This window comes from Hydra viridissima, unplaced genomic scaffold (genome assembly GCF_058129835.1).
Source record: "Hydra viridissima isolate aposymbiotic clone 2 unplaced genomic scaffold, HvirCarnegie_v1 scaffold_5, whole genome shotgun sequence".
Taxonomy (NCBI): domain Eukaryota; kingdom Metazoa; phylum Cnidaria; class Hydrozoa; order Anthoathecata; family Hydridae; genus Hydra; species Hydra viridissima.
The window spans coordinates 14,016,323-14,040,233 of record NW_028324304.1 but is presented as its reverse complement, the minus strand read 5'-3'; the positions used below and the strand labels follow the sequence as shown (position 1 = coordinate 14,040,233).

Genomic DNA, 23,911 nt, shown 5'->3' with positions numbered 1-23,911 from the left:
AACTTTTATGGAAATTAACGTTCTATTTGATTAAAGACCGAGCTGATCAATTAAAAGAAAAAAAAAAGATAATATTTTAACGAAGTAAAAACTTTAAAATCAAGATGCTTAACTGCTGCACTACTCCATGGTTCAAATCTCTAAACTTTTAATAAACTGTTATGAGAAAGAATCCAAGTTTTAGAGTTTTAGTTTGAAGTTCGGTTTCTCAAAATTTCTAATATTTAAAGTCCAGTGCGTTTCTTGATATATCTGGTTTCAAGTTGGGTTCGTTCTTTATAGCTTTGGGCTATTTTTTCAACTGTAGGTCTACTATAGTAAAAATCTTTTAGCGCTGCAAACAGGCTTCAGAATTTAGAGAGGGAGTAATTAGCTAACTTAGGCGCTTATATTAGGTTTATGGTTATACAGCATTTTTGATAAGCCTCCACCCTTCCTGTTTACTATCTCGGCCTGATATAATATTGTACCGATACGTTGTTAAATAAAATTTAAACTAAAAACCTGACCGAGCCATCTTGTGAAATTAACAAACGGAATAAAGTTAACGAAAGTGCTGGCATTGAGGAAAATGACGCAGACAATTTAACTTTGTTTATCGGCATGTAATTTTGTTCGCAAGGACTTTAAATTTGTAAACTTTTTGTAAGTTTAACAAATATTTCCATAACACTTACTAGTGAGCGTTTCACCCTTTTTATGGTATAAAATGTTCTCTTTGCAGCACTTTAGCTATTATTACTATTATCATTTTTATATATATTTTCATTGTATATATACAGAGTTATTATTACTACTATTTTATTATATATATACATAGTTATTATTACTATTATCATTTTAACAAAAAAGTAGGTTCTAGTCAAACAGTACATCTTGATTTTTGATTATTTTGATTTAAATTTTACTTTTCATTTAGATTATATGTATAATATAATCTTATATATATATAACTATATGTATAATATCATATAATACCATACAATATCATATAATTATATGTATAACATCATCTGTTTCTTTTTATTGTAATTTGTTTTGTAACCAAAGCTCTTTCTGAAATATCATTTTATTATCGGCAAAATATCATCTTATATTCGGCAAATTTCTTTTAAAAAACGGGCCTGTATTTTTGATGGTAGAGGTGAAAGCATACTTTAAATTGCAACCTAATATTTCTACAGTACTTTTATTAAATCATAACATAGAGCTACGACGTCTGACTACGGCGGTTTAAAAAATAAGCTTTTTATAATTTATTTAACTTCAATTCTTGTTTATTTTGCTGTTAGCTATATCAAATATGCTTTCTTTAATTTCTGAATGCTCTTACAGAGCAAAAAAAATTAATAATTTACCGATTTATTAATTTGAAATTAGTAAGTTGTCGAAATTTTCTATACATCTTAACTATAAAAGTTCTATATGAATAAATTTTGGTGGTGATGTGAATAAAAACGTGCTTATAATACTGTGCTTGCTTTTGATGAGCTATTAACTTAATAACAGTTTGATTTTAAAAATATATAAGTTCATCTGATATCTTGTTAGCTCGATTTAAGTATGATTTGGTAATAGATTGCTCTCATTAAACTCTCTTAGCATTAGTAATCGCAGCAGCACTTTTAAAGAGCAGGTGTTTTTTTTAAAACAGATTTTATCAATTTACTCAAAAAATAAATAAAATAGGGCAATTAAAAAAAAAAATGCAAAATTGGTGTTAAATGGCTTGCAGTAAAATACACAATACCAAAGGCCAAGTTATAGTAAGTCTTCTACTTTTTAAAAACCAAAAAATTATATTTGTTTTTGGGCAAATTTTTTTTGGGTAAAGTTTTGATTAAAGATTTTATATTAAAGATTGAAGATCTATTTTATTAAGTAGTTTTTTCAATTTTGTTAAGAAGCTAATCTCTTGGGAGTTAAACTCTGTTACCATTAGTAACCACAGCTTCACTTTTTAAGATCTAGTTTGTTTTTTTTGAAACATATTTTAATCAATTTACTTAAAAGTAAATAAAGTAGGAAAGTCACAAAAAATAGATGTCGGATGGCTAATGTTAAAATAAACAGTATCAAAGCCCAGTTTATTCTAAGTCTTCCATTTTTTTTTTTAGAATTAAAAAAACTAAACTTGTTTTTAAAACAATTTATTTACAAAGTTAAACAATTTTTTTAAGTAAAACTTTGATTAAAAATTATAGATTAAAAATCGTAGATTAAAGATTGTAGATTAAGGATTATAGATTATAGAATTTGCTCAATTTTTTTATGTAGCCAATCTTTCAGCAGTAAAAAAGAAGTAGTTAAACCGGAATTAGCACCCAAAGGCTGTTGGATAATTTAGGTTAATTCCGGGAGAGATAACCAACAGAGAAAAATTGCTACACCTATAAAAAGCACTGTAATTATACTCATACAAGACTACCACTGCCGTTTTTAAACAAAAAGAAATTTAGTCCAGATAATCGATTTTATATTTCCAATAAAGAATGCCCTCTTTTCCCCACCTTACACAGAGCATAATTTTGCATGAATATGGATCTCACTTGACTCATGGCGTTGTTTCACCGTTTTTGTTCACCTTTTCGATGTCAAACACGCAGAGAAGAAGCGACAGTAACCCTCTGTTTTTTGTTATTTTGGCTTAGTTGGTTAGGAACCCAAACCCCAAGCTTCAGGACTTTTCCCATAAAATCAAAATGCTTGAGCGCAGTCTGTGCAAAACAACAGATTTGTTAAACCAGTTCTTCCAACTCTCCTCATCAAATTCCACTGGATATCCGGAGGGAGGAGAATCGCCTAGCTTGAGTTAATTATTTTTGAATCGATCGAACCATTTGTGAGCTGTTCTTTCAGCTATGAAGCTTTCTCCGTAAACTGAATAGATGTTTCTGGCGCCATGAGCAGCATTAGTTTAAGCTGGATTGAGATTACACTTAACAAGAAGAAGGTGATGGAGATTTTGGTTTTTGTCAACTTGGAGTTCCATAAATCTGAATTTATAGACTAAATTTTTATGAAGCAGAAATATCAGGGCTCCAAAAAATTTGAAAAAATAAAGTAAAGGCTAAAAGGTGTTACACTACTCTAATTTCAAGCCAGTTATTTTAGCTAAATTTTTTTATAAGAAATAAAAGAACGGTACGAATTTATTGGAAAACCCAATATATTGTTAAAAAAGTTATGGAATACATTAGAAATGTCTAAGAAGCCATTAATTGTTCTCGAATAAATTGATAGTACTTATTCCAAATCCCAGACGGCTAAATATCATTTTTAAAACGTAAAATCGTTATTAGAAGCGCTGCGGGTATATTGCGTATTGGTTGTATAGGTAACACTTAACAACATTTTTCAACAACAATAATGCAATGTTTTTTCAGCGACCTGCAACGTAATTTTGAAATCGCTTTTGTAAAAATAAAAGTAAAAAATGTAAATGAAAATCTAATTTTGAATAAACATTTTAAACTAATATTACATAAACTAAATGATTTGGCTTTGCTCAATTATGATTTTTCCCCCCTCATTCTAGTGTTAGGGTACAATTTAAAAATACAGTTGAGGACAAAATAATAGTGATTAATCAAAAAGTTACTTATGATAAAATTTTTTAATAATTTGAATGTAAATTAATAGTTTTAGGTATAACAGTGATGAAAACATTGAACAATGAAATATGAATAAAAAATATTGGTGGCACTTCAAGTTACTTTGGCGGATTCACGAGTTTTATAGATGAACATTTTTATATTGGTTCGTTAAGATAACTTATCTGCAATTTTTTTTACCAATTTATTTATATTTTTACTTGACTTTATTGATATTTTTTTAAAGCTAAGTTTAATTTTAGTGAAATATACATAGCAATCGGATAAATTAACTTTATTTACTGAAACTATAGTAGTGCAAAAAAAAAAAAGGAAAAAAAAAAAAGGAAGCCAACGCACGATATAATTAAAAAAAAGAAAATAAAGCATTTGCATTTATTTAAGAGACTACACCCGAGTGTTCTCCTATGATGTTCAGAAATCATTTTAAATGGAAAAAAATTGGTGAAACAGGAGGCCGAAAAAGAAACTTTAATTGAACATGCAGACAGATTAAGATAACGTAATGAAGTTTTTGATCCTTTTGTAACTTCCCACAACATGAAAGAAGCTTGAACTTAAACATTTCTTCCAGAACAATACGCAGGGGGTTTAGTAAAAAATGATTTAATCTCTAAAGTCTAAAAAAAATTCCCTTTTGAAAAAAAAGGCCATTGCTGGCATAACTTCAATCCTCTTCTCTGCGAACTAGTTTTTCACTGCAATTGATAAAATATCAGTTATAGTGAAAAGCAGGTGGTCAGATGCAAAACTGTAATACAAAACCGGGGGCACGCTATTAAATATTAATTTTTTACAATTGCTTTAATAATTTTGCATTACTAACTATTTATATAATTAATATAATCGATATAACATTAAATAATCAACAGCACTTAATCAACAGTAAATAATCAACAGTACTATTATTATTCTGATTATTTTTTAACACTTAAGTAATTATAGTAAAGCAATTGCTTAAATTCAAAATTTTCTACTAATTAGTTTTTCATCTCATTTCATCTATTTTATTCATTATACAATATTGTATTTGCATTCACAGTAGTCGTTTAAAAAAAGGATATGTATTTGCTAATTTTGATCAAACTGCTAGTATTTTTCCCACACCTCTATGTTTTACAAAATTTCAATACGTTTTCTAGGGCACTCTTAAAAGCCCTTTAAGCCAATCAATTTCTAGTTTAAAATAACTATATTGGAAACGGGAACGTTTTTTGGTGCAGAGACGTTTTTTTAAAACTTATTTGCAAACCAATTGGAATTTAACAATCAGGGAAACTTGAAAAACTTCATTTGTATGTTACTTTGTTTGTGTAATTCATAAAAGAACTTCTGATGAAAATTGTGGAAAAACTCTAAAAAAATAATAGTTCTTACATTTTATAAATAGCTGTTGTTTAGTTGACATAAACAAAAAGGTTTCTTTGTAAAAGAAACAGAATTGTAAGTTGGTCACGTTGGTTATTCAAAGCTACATAGAGTGATATAAATTTTAATTGACATAAGATAATAGTTATAACAGTTTATAATTTTGTTAACTGATGTAAAGCTGAAACAATGTTATTTTCTTATCTTTAAGTTTACAATTCAATTTATTTTGCAGGTTGAAAAACTACTTGTGCTACTTTTATTTCTTGAAGGAACATGTGGTAAGTCATCCTGATGAATTATTTGCTGATGAATTGATTACTGATGATAAATGATACAACATTATTTTAAATCAATAAAAAACTTCAAAGATAAAATCTTTGTATATAGAGAAAGTTTATTTATCACTCTGTAAAAAAATCAAACCAACTGACTTTTGAGTATTTATATAAAGCATTTAATACCGGTGTTTTCGCACTAAAAAAAATCTGGTGATAAAAGAAAGTCAGTTTCTGTATTACCGGCCTTGACTGCAGCAATTCAGACTGACTTTTGAATTATAATCGATCTTCGCTACTTTTCTTCAACTGCGAAACTTGTGCATCTTGCAATACTGGTAAATACTGGTAATACCTAGACTGAGGTTCAGGTTTCACCAGACATTTGACTGAAATGCTCGGATCGGATAACTTACATCAATAATTAAGTACTAGCAAATTGAAGGGGACTTGGAGAAGTGGAATGTGATGGGAGAAAAAAAAGAAAAGATGTAAGAAGGGGTGATATTTTTAACTACGTGTCAATGCTTCAGATGGTTCTTAAGTGGTTTTTTTTTAATCATTGAATGTTTGGTTGTAGAAAAAAGCATTAGGAAATAAAATCCAGCCCTTTTTTAACTAAAACAATTTGTTCTATATAGAATGAAGTGTAACACGTTTACTTTGCGAGCTTGCATAATTTTTTAAGTCTATACAACTTCTCCTTACAGAGTACTTTTTCTTGAATGACGAAGTCGAGTTGAAGAAAAGCTATTTACTGACAATACTTCAAACACTCCCAAAAGAATACGAAATATCATTTGAAGTAAAGCCTACTGCATTTCTACAACAGTGGGGTAATGTTATTCATTTAACACTTAGTTCAAACAACGAAAGTTACGGAGATAGAATTTATGCAGCGTGGTTGACTGGTGATGGTGATATCAGTTTTAGCGTTTCGATTAATGGATCTCAAATAAACAAACTGGTTGCTTTAAGTTTACCATTAACGAAATGGACGGAAGTTAAAGGAGTACAAAGGTTCATTAATGGAATATATGTATTTACAATTTATATAGCTGAAGTTAATGTTTACACAGTTGAAAACAATAATCCTACAGACTTTAGATTCGTAAAAGTGTACACGAGTGACCCATGGTATGATGCGCAACCAGGATTTCTCAGAAATATTTACATAGATGCAATTTTAGGTAAATACCTCATGAACTTATTGTTTATTTTTAGAAATGCAAAAAGTTTTCCATAGTTTAAAAATAATTCGTAAACATTTAATATATTTTTGATATATGAGAATTAGTTTAATATAATATTGATGTAAAAGTTCTAAAAGTAAAATTCATAAATTGTGCAAACTTATAAATTCTTATATTTATAAAATATACTTAAACTTTATAAAAAAATTATAAACGTTTTTAATATCAAACAAAATATCCTGTTGTACTTTTTCTACGATAGACTCCTTCACTATAAGAGATGAAATAGCTTTAGTTCGCAACCAATTAATATCTATACTTACCAAACTTCACGAAGAATACCAGTTATCATTTGAGTATAAACCTACACAATATACTGGAGTCTGGAGTTGCGTCATTCATTTGTCTATCAGTGGAAATTTAGCAATATATGGAGATAGAACTCCCGCAGTTTTAATATCACCATACGCAAATTTAGAGATTGGTTCTGCAATAAATGGAGCGGCAAATAAAAATTACTTCTACGGGAAACTTCCAACTGGAGTCTGGACAAAAATAACAGTGACACAAATTGCTTTTGAGAAGAAGTATATATACTCAGTTAAAATAGGTGAGACAGTAGCTCACACAGAGGAAAACCTAAAAGCGCAAGAGTTTGAAAACGTGAAAGTATACATGGGAACTCCATGGGATTTCGTTCAACCAGGATATATTCGAAATTTGGCAATCACAAACGCACTTGCAGGTTAAAACACTTGTTATGCTTTACTTTTTCCCTAGATTATGATGCTCAAAAAAAATTAAAGGCAAGAAATAGTACAACTATACATCTATAATAAAATAAGATTTACTTAAATACCTATTATCTGGAGAGCTTATTTTCTTAGATTCCTTTGCTTTAACGGAAGACACACCTTTGATACGCAATCGATTAGTTGCAGTGCTTTACAAACTTCCTAAAGAATACCAGCTTTCATTTGAGCTTAAACTTACACAATATGGGCCTGATGAATTGAATAGTATACTTCTGACAATTGGTGGAAATGGGACTGTTTATGGCGATAGAACCCCTGCAGTTTTTATCTCATCAGAAGGTTATTTACAATTTTATTTTGTAATAAATGGAAATGATGCTCAACAGATAAATCACACGACCAAACTTTTGTTAGATGATTGGACAAATATTAAGGTGACACAGATCGTCTTGGAAAGTAAATTAAAATTCATAATTGAGGTTGCGAAAACAGTGATATACTCGGTTGAAAATTTGGACCCACGGGTATTTTATGACGTCGACGTATATTTGGGAAATCCATGGGTTACGATACAACCAGGATATATTCGAAACTTGATCATTAGAAATGCAGCTTCAAGTAAATTTATTTGTAGTTTGTTAGAATATACTTAATTTTTATAAGTAACCAATTTCAATATGGTTACTTTTTCTAGTAAAGAAATAATGTTGCAACAAATATTATAAATTTTATAGCAAGTATAATCTTTGTTATAATAAACCTTGTAACTGTCATGATAAATGAAATATTTTATTCTATTAGCATTACATTTATTATCTATTATCATAAATTAAGACGTAAAAGTTATGGATAGAAAATTGTATTAGATAAAACAAAAAAAAAAAACGAGAAATGGATTTAAATTAAAAGGAGAATTTGTTTATGGAATTTTTATTTCATAAATTTTTCTCTTAAGTTACAAACGTTTATTCCAAGAATGTTTGCGTTAATGGCTTCATAAAAAAATAAAAAAAGGAATACATTCAAATATGTGGATTAAGCGTGAAAACAAATTGCAAAGATTAAGAAATTTTTTTCAAAATAAAGTATCATTTTTACACCTTTTTCACTTAAAATAATTTTTCACTTAAAATAATGTTCCTTACTTGGACCCGTTTCTTTTTTCAATCTCTGTCCATCTCAATCTTTTTAAAAAATCTTGTCATTAAGGGTTGAATTAAAAAGTCAGCTTTTCGAAATTAGTACCCAACGGTAAATCAATAATAAAAGTAATTTTAAAACATTTCGTATATATAAATATACATATTATAGTGTATATATAAATATACATATTATAGTGTATATATAAATATACATATTACAGTGTATATATAAATATACATATTACAGTGTATATATAAATATACATATTATAGTGTATATATAAATATACATATTACAGTGTATATATAAATATACATATTATAGTGTATATATAAATATACATATTACAGTGTAAATATTCGAATAGAAATTTAACTTTCATGACATACAAAATTAAAAATAAAACAAAAACAAAAAACAAACAAAAAAAAAACAAACAAAAAAAAAAAGATAAAAAAAGTTGTTTACAAATTTTTTAGGATTGAGTTACTTTAACCTATTTTCTTTTTTTTTAATTTCGTTTAGAAAATAATTGCAGTTTAATACCACATCTGTTCAGTGAAATAAAAAAGTATGCTTGTTTACATTCATGATCACAAGTTTCGCAATTTTTTTAAATTTATAAATTGTAGGATGAAAAATATATATACTTTTTATTATATTAGCGATGAAATACAAATTTATGTGAATATAACAACAAGTGCCGTATGTTTCACTGAACTTGAAAATATCACTGTCTTCTTTCATCACGAGTCGAAATTGATACACAAAGGGTTTGTTCAAAATGATTTAAATTTAAGTCCAGCATCTTTTCACGAAGCCAACAAATTCACATTTACCTTCGTAAGTCTTTAAAAAGTTTTATGTTTTCCTTTTATTTATTCTCTAAAGTTTTTTTTTTTCTTTTTTTTTTAATTTTCTTAACAAACAAGTACTTTATTTAGGTGCATAAAATGTGGATCGGTTCGTATGTAGGATTTTTAAATACTTACGATGTTGACCAAAGTCAAATACCGCTGGGAATGACTAATGTTTCTATTGTTGCAATATTTTTCTGGTCAGAGTACCTTTTAAATAAGTTGACCTTTAAAGATGCAAAGTCTTTTATTTTCATACCCGCAAAAGTTCCTGTGCCACCAGGTAAAATTCTAATTTTGATAATCGTCGTGTGCATTCTGTATTCTTCGTCATATTGTGTAAGGGCCATCGGAAGTTCTTAATGATTAGAGAGAAATACAAAATGTTTTGCATAATTTTCTTAGTAAAAAAAATATTTTGTGATAAAGTTTTGACGAAAGAGAAAAAAGGATACATAAGCGTTTCTGAAAATAGTTGGGAAAGAAAAATCATGACGTGATCCCTCTACCCACCCAGTTCAAACTGCCTTGTTTAGCTTAATATTTGTCGTGAGCTGGTTTTTCATGTGCATTTAGTGTGTTTAAAACACATGTATTCACAAATACAAATTGTTTATAAGATCTGTATTATTAAAGAGTGGATTTTAAAATTAAAAAAAAAAAAATTTAGTTTTGGCACAAATTGTTTCTAGAGTTTGGTTTCTTGTCATATTAATTATGGGGTATCATCCAATTTTTTAAAGATCATGCTTACTTATATTTAAGATTTAGATACGAAATGGATAAAATAAAGATTCTTTCTTCTAAACAACTTGAAGTTTCTGTTCTACTTTAATCCTCAACCGATTTGTTGTTAAACTTTGTTTTAAATTCGTGGTACAGCGTTTAGATAATGCTTTGGCACCTTTTTTTAGTGGAAGTACGAAACAGAATAGATCTTCTTATAAAACCATAAAACCCATTTGTTAAGCCCATTTTCAAAATCAACTAAGAACTTCCTTCATAATAAGACTTTGTTTCTATATTCAAAAAAATTCCTGTAAATAGTAATAAGCATATTAACAAACAATTTAAAACTAAAAGAATGTTGCAAACTTTTTATTTTTACAGATTTTCTATCGCTGTTTTTTTCGGTTTTGTATTTGGCTTGTATACAGTCCTCAATTGCATTTTATTGTGTTTTAATTTTAGTGAACAAGTTTTCTCTGAAATGGAGATATAATCATCAAAACGGAACACATTTCCAGACTGATACTCATCACTATGTTTGCAATGCAGTTCAAAAAAGGTAACATCGGGCTCTGTTTTCTTTCTTTCTATCAGTTTTACAGCTCTAAACAAAAGGAAGCTCCTAGGTTGAGCGTTTCAGATCCTTCAGATCCATTAGTAAGATTTAGATCCTTGATCCTTCAAGATTTGATATCTTTAAACTCATAAATTATATGAAAATGTATATCTGTTTCTTTTAATCAATTTAAGATAAACTTTATTTTATTTTGCTAGTAATCACGTGGTTGTAAACACATAGAAAGGCAGTATCTTCTTCTATAGTAAATAATCTGTTGTGGATAAAATTGCCACCCTCACCCGTTGTTCACGGGCTGCAGAACTTTTTTAAAATCCTTCAATTCTCATTTTTCATCTCAACCTTAAGCAAAAACTTTCTATAAGCAGCTGCAAAATCATCCTACAAGTTTATAGGTCTATCAAGAAATCGTTAATGGTTGCTCATTAAAACTTAACAAACAAAAAAACCAAAACAACTATTTTCCTTTAATTATTCAAGATTTGACTGAAAATCTAATTTTCATAAAACGACATGTTCGTTTTTCATCTTTTTTTTTTTAAAATCTGAATCATTTGGAATAATAAGATCTTTACTTTTCTCTTTTTATCATTCTACTTTAATATATTTTAAGACCTTAAGATTTTTAGTTTTGTTACTAAATGTTTTATAGAATGAGAACTTGACTTCATTTTGAGCTTTTAATCAAAAAGGGTCACATTTTGTGCACGTGCTGCACACAAGCATTCGATTTTAAACAATTCTCATCACAAGCAAGAATTTAGCGTTTTTTTTTGAGAGAGGAATTTTTGGCCTTTCTTGTAGATATATTTCCTTCAGGTTAGTTCTATTTTTGTTAATAAACTTACCCTGCTTGTAACTACAGGTAAGAGATTGCTTCTTGTTCTCTGCATAAGAACTAAGTCAATAGAGGTTTTTCACAATAATGCGCATTTTTTGACAAACAAAATAAATAAGAAAAATATTTTATAAACTTTAGAAGTAATATATTTATATATATATATATATATATATATATATATATATATATATATATATATATATATATATATATATATATATATATATATATATATATATATATATATATATATATATATATATAAACGTTTACACAATAAGTTTAATTTAGTAAGAAGTGTGGGCACCTCTATAGGAAGTAAGTTCTTACTTTCTCCAGTCAAATAATAAAAACAAAAGTGTTCTAAAGGTGTATATAATATATATTTGCAATCCAAGATGTACCCATATAACTTATAATGTGTAGTTGGCTACATTTAAATTAAATGTTCGATTTGATTTAAACGTAGCTAACTAAACATTATAAGTTATAGCATAAGCCATACTTTACCAATATTCTAAGTTGTATTAGAATTTGTATTAGCTGTATTACTATTGCTAATAAATATTACAAATTTTGTTAACTACTGCAACTTGTAATAATTATTAAAATTCTTTTTAATTATTGCAAATTGTAATTACTGTTACAACTTACATTGTTATAATATTGAAAAGTTATCACAATTTGTAACAAGTATAGATATAAACAACTCTTAAAAACCTCTGGAAGACGTCAGGTTATAAAAAAGTACTCTAGACTTGATTTATACTTCCTGAAACCATAATTTGTGGAAAATAAACATATATCGTAAAATGCTGTGTAGATTAAAACAATCAAGATTTTAAAATAAGTTCGGATAAGGAAAAGAGAAGAAGCAATTTTTTTTGGTAAAATATTTAACTAACAAAAAGAAATTTTTATTTGCCATTTAAAAAGTTCTTAAGCCATTTTAAGACCTGTTTTTTGCGCCCAAACAACAGATTTAAAAACATCGAATGAACTTAGGTCATATATTGTTGCCTCAGTTCACCAGCTCAGTATCTCAAAAACAGTCATTTTAAGATGTGTTCTCATTCTAAACAATGAAAGCATATTCTTTCCTGTGTAACACTGCAACATATGATAATAATAATAATAACAATCTATTTTATACCGGTTGAACACGATGAAGTTCAGCACCCTTTAATTTTTAATTACTCAAAAACTATTTAATAGATTCTTTTTTTTTTTTTGCAGAAGGAAGCTAACTAATTTACTTATTTATTTCAATCATTTTTACATTTTTAATTAGACAGCAAAGTTCGTGCTATCAACGTGAAATAACCACTGGACGTGTCAGATGTAAGTATTTAAATTCGCAATTTGATATAGTTTTTGAAAGCTTATAGAAGCAAGTTTTTCTTTAAATTGATATTGTGATCTAGTAAAAAAAGTGGCCCTCGAAAACTATTTCCGCATCCTTTAAGAATTTTATTTAGAAGTCACAGGTCTGTTAAAACTAAAATGCTTCTCGTTCCTGATCTTTAAACCATTTTTAAATAAACCAATTCAGGGGGTATTTTTTAATGTCCAGTTTTAATATTTTATGACATAACTTGATTATTTGTAAACTTTTGCTTTTACGTTAAAAACCGTCTTGATAAATAAGTACTCTATTCAATCTTGTTATCAAAATTATAAATTTTTATCAAGGTCAAAACTGACAAAAAATTGAAAAGGAATCCATTTAATATCAATTAAAGTTTAAATGTGAATTGGAAACGAAATATGAACGAAATATGAATTGAAGGACCCTTTCACACTTATACATACTTTTACACTTACATACTCTAAAAAATATGCCAACTAAATCTGCTAGTTAAGAAGAATCTAGGTTCACAGTTTTTGCCCCACATTGGAAAAAAGTTAATTTAAAACTAATGCCTCAACAGTTTGTTATTATTGAAAAGGTAATTGAACAAATAAAAATGCACATAAACTCAAGTTTTGACAAATTAAACAGCATGTATCCATTATGATGAATAATAGCGCTTAAAAATAAGATCTGACAAACTTGGAGCGGATATTTTGATACCAATTTAACGTTCATTTTATTTTAAATTAAAGATGACAGATCTTGAAAATAGAGTTATTGACACAATTATGTTTAACTTGTCAAGTTAATAAACAAAATTACTTGAAACTTTTTTATGCCATTAAATAATTTTCTCATCTGGAAGAAAGAGAGAATAAAAACCTTTTTTTGGTATACTGTATAATATATACTTTAGAGAGAATTAAGAAAGATTTTGTTAAGCCTTGTCAATATATGAAACAATACTTAAAATACGTTGTAAATAGTTTTTTTTATCTTTAAATGACTTTAAAAAGCATCAAATGAAATCACTTTTATAAAGTAATTCCGTTGTACCCCAAGTTTTAGTAAATAATTGCGTTTTTATCTAACACCAAAATAAATAATTTTAAAGCCACTTCAGTTTCACACTTTATAGATAACCTTAACCATTACCGCATCGAAATTTCCTGTTACAGTGCCACTCTGTGAAGAATTATCTAGACTTTTCCTGAGACACTTAAGAGTCACTTTTTCTTTGTGAACTTGATAACATTTTGTACATCTGACTGCGAATCATACATTTTACAAAATACACTCTCTTTTTATACATTTTTACAATCGCTTCATTTTGACACATTTAATGCATTAACAATTACATACATTAACACCTAAACACACGATAATTACATCTTGAAGACGTTATTCACGACAACTCAAGAGTTTACTATTCAAATGAAAGTCGGCTACTTAACCTGGCTAGTCAAAGAGTTTCATTTTTTATTATCAGGAGATATAAATTTTTACCAAGAGAAGAATTTTTAGTTTTTAGATTTTTTAATATGAAAAATTGAGATGCAATTAAATAAGTTTTACCACTGTTTAGAAATTAGCGAGATGGGGTAAGCATCTGAAATGGAGTGTTATTACTATGTTTTCAATAATTTTAAAAATTGTTTTTATAGTTCAACTCTGATATTTCCCCGCATTTAGCTATTTCACAATATTAATTAATATGTAAATTAGTAGATAAAGTATGAAATGATTTAAAATAAACAAATTAAAAATTTATTAAGCTATTAATTTAAAATAGAATTAGGACAGTAAACTTTTAGCATTTTTACGAATTTTTGTGATGAATGTTTTGGTAAATTAAAAAGTATTCCTTCTGCATCATCTGATCACATCATCATCTAATCATCATCAATCTGATTATAGAATTCAGTGGTTAATTCAGTAAATATATAAATTAATGAAAAATGCGCAGACGTTTTTAAAGTCGAATAACCATTTTTATTTTTACTTAGTCCTTCCAGTTCAACTACTCGATATGATTGGCTATGATCCAAACACCAACTTCATTTACGGGTACACCTTCCGAAACAATATTGTTGAGGTTATATTAAATGATGAACTAACAACTAATATTATATCAAATAAAAGATGGTTAAAAGTCAAAGAAAACAATAACTTTAAATGGGCTTGAATATTCAACACGATTTATTATATATATGCATTATTACTATTATTATTATTGTTGTTGTTGTTGCTATTATTGCTGCTTTTGTTTTTGTTGTTGTTGCTGTTGTTGCTGTTGGTGTTGTTGTTATTGTTGCTATTGTTGCTGGTGTTGTTGTTATTGTTATTGTTGTTGGTGTTGTTGTTATTGTTGTTGGTGTTGTTGTTATTATTGTTGGTGTTGTTGTTATCATTATTATAATTATTATTATCATTATTATTATTATTATTATTATTATTATTATTATTATTATTATTATTATTATTATTATTATTATTATCACTATTATTATTCTTATTATTATTATTCTTCTTCTTATTATTATTCTTCTTCTTCTTCTTCTTCTTCTTCTTATTATTATTATTATTATTATTATTATTATTATTATTATTATTATTATTATTATTATTATTATTATTATTATTATTATTATTATCATTATTATTATTACTATTAATTTATTGCAAGTTATATTAGTTATTATAACTGGTAATAAATATTACAAGTGTTATTAACTATTACAAATGACATTAATTATTACATGTTTTTTAAATATTACAATTAGTAAAAATTATTACAACTTATTTTGTAATTTGCCCTTACTGTTGCAATTTGAAAAAATTATTAGAATTTGCAACAACTATAGATATGAGCAACTTTTTTAAACCTCTGGAAAAAAAAGTGCAAGAGATTCGATAAAAACTTCCTGAATCCATACTTTGTGAAAACATAAACATATATCGTGAAACATTTCATAAAATCAAGATTATTAATTTGTTCGCAATTAACCATTTATAAAATCAAGATTGTAAAATAAGTTCGAAAAAGAAAATGAGAACAAGATACTACTTTTTATAAAATATTTAACTCGTTAAAAGCTTAATCTTAAAGGCTGGATTGAGGATACTACGGTAATATTTCTTACTTCCAATGTCAAAGTGCGGTGTAAAAACTGCAAGATGGCGTAAAAATCACAGATCATAAACGATTGACCAAATCTGTAAGTCGAGGAGACCTTTTTTGAAGTTTTAATCAATTTTTGAGCTATAGTCAACCCAGCCAGGAATTGTAAATTGTAACATTTTTGTATTCTGCCCTTTTGATCTGATGTCAAATAAGTTTATTGCTCAAGTTTTTAATTGTAAGAGGCTCAGGTTGATCTGAAGTTGGTATATTTTTAGGACTGCCGGTAGTTGTGAATAAAGCTTTTTCAGTTAGGAGACTTTTTAGAGTAAGCTGTGGATGCGGAATTCTTAGATGAGATGAAAGTCCACTAAGTGATTAAAGTTTTGGATTATGCGATTAACGAGATATTTTCATAATTGCAGATATTTTTTTCATAATTGCAGATATTTTTTTCATAATTGCAGATATTGCAAGTTGCGTATTTAGATCACTGGATGTTACGATAAAATATTTCCACAAAAAGCTTTTCATCGATTATTTTCCATTTTAAGACATAACACTGAAAAACACTTGATGAAATTATTGATTTTGGTTACTTCACTTAATGAATGATTTCAGAACTTGAATCAATTTTTGTAACGTGATTTTAATTTAAAATACTATGATTGTTGTAATTAAAAATTGATTTACCCACAAACGATTACAATTACGAAATCGTTATGATCCAACAATAAATTATAATCAAGTTACCGTGGTGTGACCTAACAAAGTCCAAAGGCCACACCATGGTATCTAAATTTTTTTAAAAAAATCTCCTCCAAAAGTTTCCATTCATTTTGGTTGCGGTTTGAACCGGAATTTAGGCCGAAACCGTTGTTGAAGCAGAAAATTCGTTTTCGGACGAAATTTTCCGTTCACTAGGAACGTTAGTTTAATTGTTTTAAGAACCAGTGACTTTTTTTGTACTTAAGAATGTGTAAATGAGCTAATTATCAAAGAACATGTAAAACAATATCAACAAAATATATTTAGCTGCTGCAAGCAAAACAAAAAGTGATACACGGGGAACTTCTTACCAGAACTTCTGAATGAAGCTTTAATCTACTGCATTTCTAAATCCACCAAGTGAATATTTTCATTGACATTTCAAAAGTTGACAAAAGCTTCACCCATTAATCAAAGTCTTTTCAATAGGCATGTTTACTTGAAAAAACGGGCTCGTCTGTTTAATGGCAGAGGTGAAAGCATGTTTTTTATTAAATTTTTTTACCGTAGCGCTTTACAAAGAAAAGTTCATTTTATTAAACCATAACATTATATTACGACGTCAGTCTACAGCGGTTTAAAAATGTTTTTATAATTTTCTTATTTAAGCCTCAGCGAAGATTTTGTTGTATTAAACTTGGTTTTCTTTACTTTCCGAGTAAAGAGCTAAAAAATGTTCATAGTTTAACAAGTCAATAATTTATTAAAATTTTCTATACTTCTTCGATACAAAAGTTATTTTGTTGGTGATGTGAATTAAAAACATGCTTATAATACTGCGCTTGCTTTTTACAAGCCATTTACTTAAAAACAGTTTGATTTTAAAAATATATGTTTTTCTGATAATTTATCAGCTCGGTTTATGACATGGTAATGGAATGCTCTCATTAAGTTTTCTTTTTTTGAAATATGATTTATAAAAAAGTAATTAAAATAGAGAAATTAAAAATAATACGAAATTGATGTCGGATGGCTAATAGTAATATGCACAATACTAAAGCCCAGTTTATAGTAAGTCTTCTTTTTTAAAAAAACCAAAAAATTTCAAACGTTTTGACACAACTTCTGTACTAAGTTAAACAACTTTTTTTCAGGTAGAGCTTTAAATTAAAGCTTATAGATTAAAGATTATAGGTTTAAAAATTTGCTCAACTTTATTAAGTAGCTAATCTCAATGGAGAAGAAAATGAGTAAACTAAAACGGCGTGTTGCAAACGGCGTGTAGCAATCAACCTATTTAGGTTGATTCCGGGGGAGATAACCATCTGGGAAATATTACCTGACGTGTAAAAAGCACTTTAGTTATTCTTACTGAAAACAACAACCGCAGTATTAATTTCTGTTTACGATACAATCAGAATCTGCGAGCAGAGAGTGCAGTATTGCGCTTGATAGTTAACAGTTAAAAAGTTTTTTCACTTACGCACAAAGAAAATTTTAACCGTTTTATAGGGTTATCTAATAAGTTAGTGCCGATAAAATTTTAATTTCAGAAAACGTTGCTATTATATCAATTTACCATTACAGAAGTTATGAATTTAAACGCTACATTAAAGAAGTTTTGAATTTAAATGTTTCTATCAGAACGATACATTGGCGGTTAGTAAAAAGTAATTTAATCTCCAGAGCTCAAAGAAAGTTTCCCTTTAGAAAAAACAAGAAACCTGGTAGCAAGAATGCATTTTTCAAAAACACTTAAATGGCATGGTCTGATGACAGCAAAATTGTTTTGTTTGGGTTAAGTGGAAGCAAGTATTACTCAAGGAGGCCACCTAACTCTTCCTGAAAACCGCAATTCATAGTAAAAGCTGTAAAACATGTCGGATAAAAATAAATATTTAACCTTGCGTTTCATATTAGGCCGTAGTGCTTATAAGATTTATAGGATTATGGATCTAAATGCTTATGCCTATAAAAACCATGTTTTTTTTTTTATGCAGAGGAATATATGCTGCTAAATTGGGTATGTCAATGACTCAACACATCAATTATAGTAAAAACTAGTTCGTCAAGAAGATGATTGAAGTTATGTATTGGTTAGTACAGTCACACCCAGCAAACATTTAATCTAAAAAAGACGTCTTAAATATGTCTTTTAGACGCATTAGACGTTTTTTATACATCTAAAAGACATCTTTTTTAGACTCGATGTTTGCTGGGACAAAATCTCAACCCAATCAAAAACATTTGGACGGATGAAGATAAGTTTGTAGAGAAAAACCAAAAAATCAGAGAGAGAGAGAGTTATGAAATTTTGTCCAGAATGTTTGGAACAATATTCGTTTAGAAAAATCTTAAAATCTGATTATATGAACGAATAGATGCAAAGCTGTAATACAAATCCGGGGGCATTAAATATTAATTATTGACTTTTGCTTTATTAATTTTGCATTACTGATTATTTAAATAATTAATTATTTGCAATATAACATTACAGGGTGACCAGAAAAAACGGAGACAAACATTTTTAATCATTTTTTATTAAACCAACAAAAATTAAGTAAAACAACGATGAATAACAACAACATGGACCTTCCGCAATAATATACTCAGCCGGTTTCGAAGTGACCTCCTCCCGCGGCGATACATAAGCCCAAACGCGTCTTGAAATTTTCAGCGATGGGCCGCTGGTCTTCTGGTGACCATCGATCCCATTCCCGGCGCAGCGATTGCTTCAGCGACTATAACTTATTTGGCGTGTAGCACAGGCCCTGGCCTTCAAAATTGACTACACGCTGTAATCCATTGGGTTGAGATCCGGCGAGTAGGGCGGCCATTCCGAAGACGCGATGAAGTCCGGAAAATGGGTCCGACACCAGTATTGAGTCGTTTTCGCCTTGTGAGCAGGGGCAGAGTCCTGTTGGAACGTCCAATTCACATCGTCGAAGTGCTGTTGGGGCTACGGAAGTACCACAGTCTCGAGAATGTTGCGTCTGTAGACTTCTTGGTTAATTTTGACTCTTTGATCCACGAAAACAAGGGGGGTCTTACCGCTAGCGCAGATTCCGCCCCAGACCATGACGGACTGCGGATTTTGGCGGTGTTCGACAATGGCTGACATGCCGGTAGCCTCAGCGGACCAGCTCATGTCGTTTTGGTGGTTGTGCGCCTGCTCGACGGTGAACAGTCCAATGTTTTTTTTTATACTTAGGTAACTACAAAATAATAGCAAAAACTTAAAGTTTTCAACTGATTAGTCTTTTATCTCTCACCGATATAAATTATCATTCAGTATTACATTTGCATTTGCAGTAATTGTTCAAAAAAAAATTATATTCTATAACTTTGATAAAACTGCAATTTTTTTGTCCACAAGTGTTATTTAAAAATTTCAATATCTCTTCTAACGCGCACTCAAAACCCCTCAAGACAAGCCAACTTCTTGTGTGAAATAGTAAAGAAATTGGAGAATTTATTAGTTCAGAGATGCTTTATTAAACTTTTTTTGCAAATAAATTGGATTTTGACAATCAAGAAAACTTAAAAAACTTCATTTATTGGCCGAAAATTGTAGAGCAGTGCGTTTAAAACGGGCGAAATATTCTTGATGTTTTAACTAATATCTTTTATATAAGAAGTAATTTTTGTATATTTTTAATATAAACTGTAGAGCAGTGCGTTTAAAACGGACGAAATATTCTTGATGTTTTAACTAATATCTTTTATATAAGAAGTAATTTTTGAAAAACCCGGCGCATTGCACCGAGTATTCCAGCTAGTTTGGTATATTTAGCTCTCAACAAATAACATTGAGTTACCACAGTGTGGTTTAGTTACCAAAAACATGACTACATAGCTAAAATGCATTTCTGATTAATACAGTAAAGTTTTATATTTGGTATAGCTGGAAAACCCGGCGCATTGAACCGATTATTCTAGCTAGTAAAAGGAAAATGCAAAGTGTCGACCTGTGGAACTCGTTGATTCTCTGAAGAGAATCATTTTGTTTCTTAAAAACAATGTCTCTCGAGACAATTGCAACCTCATTATTTGTTAGTGCATTGAAACGGCTAGGATGCTGGGCAACTCTGTCACTTTGTCAACTCTGATTATGAGCTTGTTATTGTGAGTAGGCATCATGTCAATCGTAGCCTTTAACAAACCCACACATGGGTTGAGTGTTTTAGCGGGAATATTGAAAAATTTTTAAAAATATAACTTTATATATAAATATTTAGACATTTAATGGGGGTTGGTTCAATTAAAAATATATCTACTACTTTTTGCTTTGAAGATATGCAGGTTTTTTTTTTTGTTTCCTTTTCAAAGATTTTTGGTCATACATGAGGTCTCTTCTATAAGTTCTTTGCCAACTAAAACCGAAAGAGAAAAATAAAGAAATAGACAAAAAAATTAAAAAAATATTATCAAATTTTGTAGATACAAACATTTTAGTTAAGGTATTTGACACTGAAGTGTTTTCAAATTACAATCGAACTCAGGATCTAGTGGTAAAGTTCAATTCACTACCAGATAAATAGCACAGGTGTTTACTGACGTCATTTCTATAATTTTTGGTGCCAATGTCAATTTGAAGATGGCGTCCACCTCTACAAAACGGTCAACCAAATGATAACAGCGATAAATTCTGTGTTCTCATAAATAGAAATAAGATGGTTGTGAGAGTGTTAGTTTGCCTTATAGCCTTCTAACTGTTCTTCAGTACCACCGTTTGGCATATTTGCTCTAAAAATTGCTGGTGAATTCTTTGATAAAGTTTCATAAATAGTAATGTTGAAAAATTTTTAATAGATTATTGAATAGAGCTTAAATAAATATTCTAAAATCATCACCGTACATTGATTCAAAAGTTATTATTAACTTTTGTACTTTTGTTATTAAGTTACTTAGTCATTTAGGCTGGGTGGTGGTGCATGTAAAACTTTATTTTTTACCTAGTTGCTAAAAAAAATAAAAGTATTTTACTTATTCCAAATATTATTTTATGTCGATAATAGAAAAAAACTGTAACTAAAGCCTCAACGGTGGATAATGAAATTTGACCATTTATTATGAAGTTGGCTTTTTTTTTTATTAACTATTAGGTTTCCGAAGACATGCAAGTATTGAAAAAGTTTTGTTTAAATTGTGCTAAATTTGAAAAAAAAATTGTGCAATAATATTATTTGACCTGGGATAATAATCATAATAATTTATAATTTTGCTTACCGATGTAAAGCTGTAACAATTTCATTTTCTTTTATTTCCTTTTTAAATTAAAAATTCGTATTATTTTTGCAGGTTAAAAGACTACTTGTGCTATATTTCTTTCTTGAAGGAACATGTGGTAAGTGATTGTTGATGAACTGGTTACTGATGATATATGATGCAATACTATTTTGAATCAATAAGAAATTTCAATAATAAAACCTTTCAAAGATAAAACCGTTCAGGAAAGTATCCAAAGCAACAATTATTTGTGTATTTATATAAAGTATTTACTGCCATTACAAGTAATTAATATCGGTGTTTTTGTACTGAAAAATGTCTGTTGAAATTGGTAATTCGGTTTCTGTATTAGCGGTACATGCTGCACCAATTCGGTGCAGATACCAATTGCACTGACTTTGACATACTTATGATGTTTTCTCCCTTTCTTCAACTAAGAAACTAGTGCATCAATTACTAGTAAATTTTAGTAATACAAGGACCGAGGTACTGGTTTCACCAGGCATTTTTCATAACTATCAAAATATCAGGTACTGATATCAGTACCTGATATCAGTAAACATTTAGTATAGTTGAAGGACTTGGAAGAGTAGAATGTGATGAGAGAAATAAAGGAAGAATGCAAATAAAAAGATGCATTTTTAACTACCTGTCAATGCCTCAGATGATTCTCAAGTGTTTTTTTTTAATGATCGAATATTTGAATGAAGAAAAAACATTAGAAAATAAAATGTAACCCTTTTTTAACGAATGCAATCTGCACAGTAAATGAAGTGTAACAAGTTTACTCTGCGTACTTGGATAATTTTTCAAGTCAGTAAAATTTTTTAAGTCTGTAAAATTTTTCCTTTCAGAGTACTTTGAGTTAAATGACGAAATTGAGTTGAAGAAAAACTATTTACTGACCATACTCCAAACACTCCCAAAAGAATACGAAATATCATTTGAAGTAAAGCCTACCGCGTTTCTACAACAGTGGGGGAATGTTATTCATTTAACTCTTAGTTCAAACAATGAAAGTTACGGAGATAGAATTTACGCAGTATGGTTGACTGGTGATGGTGATATTAGTTTTAGGGTTTCTATTAATGGATCTCAAATAAACAAATTGTTTGCTTTAAGTTCACCATTAATGAAATGGACGGAAGTTAAAGGAATTCAAAGATTCATTAATGGAATATATGTATTTACTATTTATATTGCAGAAGTTAATGTTTACACAGTTGAAAATAATAATCCAACAGATTTTAGATTTGTAAAAGTGTACACGAGTGACCCGTGGTATGATGCGCAACCAGGATTTCTCAGAAACATTTACATAGACGCGTTTTTAGGTAAGCAATGCTTGAATTATCGTTAATGTTGAGAAATGTAAAAGTTTTCAATTCCTATAAAATAATCTTTATACATTTATTAAAAATACTATTGCTATAAGACCAGTAACTAAATATGATACTAATATTATTATCTCTAAAAATATAATTCATAAAATGTGCAACGTTATGTGCAATCTTAAATAATACTTAAACTTTATAAAGAAGTTTTAAAAATTCACAAGTAAAATTTTAGATATCGAATTAAATTTCCTGAGGTAATTTTTCTACAATAGATTCCTTCACCTTGAGAGAAGATACAGCTTTAACTCGCAACCAATTAATATCTATACTTACCAAACTTCACGAAGAATACCAGTTATCATTTGAGTATAAACCTACACAATATACTGGAGTCTGGAGTTGCGTCATACATTTGTCTATCAGTGGAAATTTGGCAGTATATGGAGATAGAACCCCCGCAGTTTTAGTGGCACCAGACGCAAATTTAGAGATTGGTTCTGCAATTAATGGGGCGATAAATAAAAATTACTTCTACGGGAAACTTCCAACTGGAGTCTGGACAAAAATAACAGTTACACAAATAGTTTTTGAGAAGAAGTATATATACTCAGTTAAAATAAATGAGACAGTAGCTCACACAGAGGAAAACCTAAAAGCGCAGGAGTTTGAAAACGTAAAAGTATACATCGGAACTCCTTGGGATTTCGTTCAACCAGGATTTATTCGAAATTTTGCAATCACAAACGCACTTGCAGGTTTAAATATTTGTTTTACTTATGCTAGATGTTTAAAAAAGGTAAAGGCGAG

The 23,911-nt window shown here is 28.8% G+C and overlaps 2 protein-coding genes across 3 annotated transcripts in view; both read left to right on the top strand.

The window, feature by feature from the left end:
• Positions 1-1,504: 1,504 nt before the first annotated feature.
• On the top strand, positions 1,505-14,936 carry LOC149888829 (uncharacterized). Of its 2 annotated transcripts, XM_090088398.1 has the most exons (12): positions 1,505-1,766; positions 3,643-3,759; positions 5,218-5,263; positions 5,971-6,450; positions 6,716-7,198; positions 7,341-7,826; positions 8,877-8,922; positions 9,017-9,194; positions 9,296-9,491; positions 10,400-10,496; positions 12,647-12,696; positions 14,716-14,936. In XM_090088398.1, the coding sequence occupies exons 2-12, from the start codon at positions 3,742-3,744 to the stop codon at positions 14,892-14,894; spliced, it is 2,259 nt and encodes a 752-aa protein (XP_089944524.1). In that variant the 5' UTR covers positions 1,505-1,766; positions 3,643-3,741; the 3' UTR covers positions 14,895-14,936. The 2 variants fall into 2 exon arrangements, with proteins under 2 accessions (XP_089944524.1, XP_089944523.1); XM_090088397.1 differs by lacking the exon at positions 3,643-3,759.
• A 2,495-nt stretch (positions 14,937-17,431) lies between these two features.
• The window catches only part of LOC145188831 (uncharacterized), a 42,184-nt gene continuing 35,704 nt past the window's right edge, over positions 17,432-23,911 (top strand). Inside the window, exons 1-4 of the mRNA XM_090089125.1 lie at positions 17,432-17,609; positions 21,840-21,885; positions 22,622-23,101; positions 23,377-23,859. Of these exons, the coding sequence (XP_089945251.1) occupies positions 17,568-17,609; positions 21,840-21,885; positions 22,622-23,101; positions 23,377-23,859 (1,051 nt within the window). The 5' untranslated portion in view covers positions 17,432-17,567. The remainder of the gene's footprint in view (positions 17,610-21,839; positions 21,886-22,621; positions 23,102-23,376; positions 23,860-23,911) is intronic.

Bases quoted from the DNA above. Each gene is read 5' to 3' on its own strand.
- LOC149888829 (XM_090088397.1), top strand. From the start codon at position 1,725: ATGGCTTGCAGTAAAATACACAATACCAAAGGCCAAGTTATA. The intron at 5,264-5,970 runs GTAAGTCATCCT...TTCTCCTTACAG, and splicing joins ATTTCTTGAAGGAACATGTG to AGTACTTTTTCTTGAATGAC. The intron at 9,492-10,399 runs GTAAAATTCTAA...TTTTAATTTTAG, and splicing joins AAAAGTTCCTGTGCCACCAG to TGAACAAGTTTTCTCTGAAA.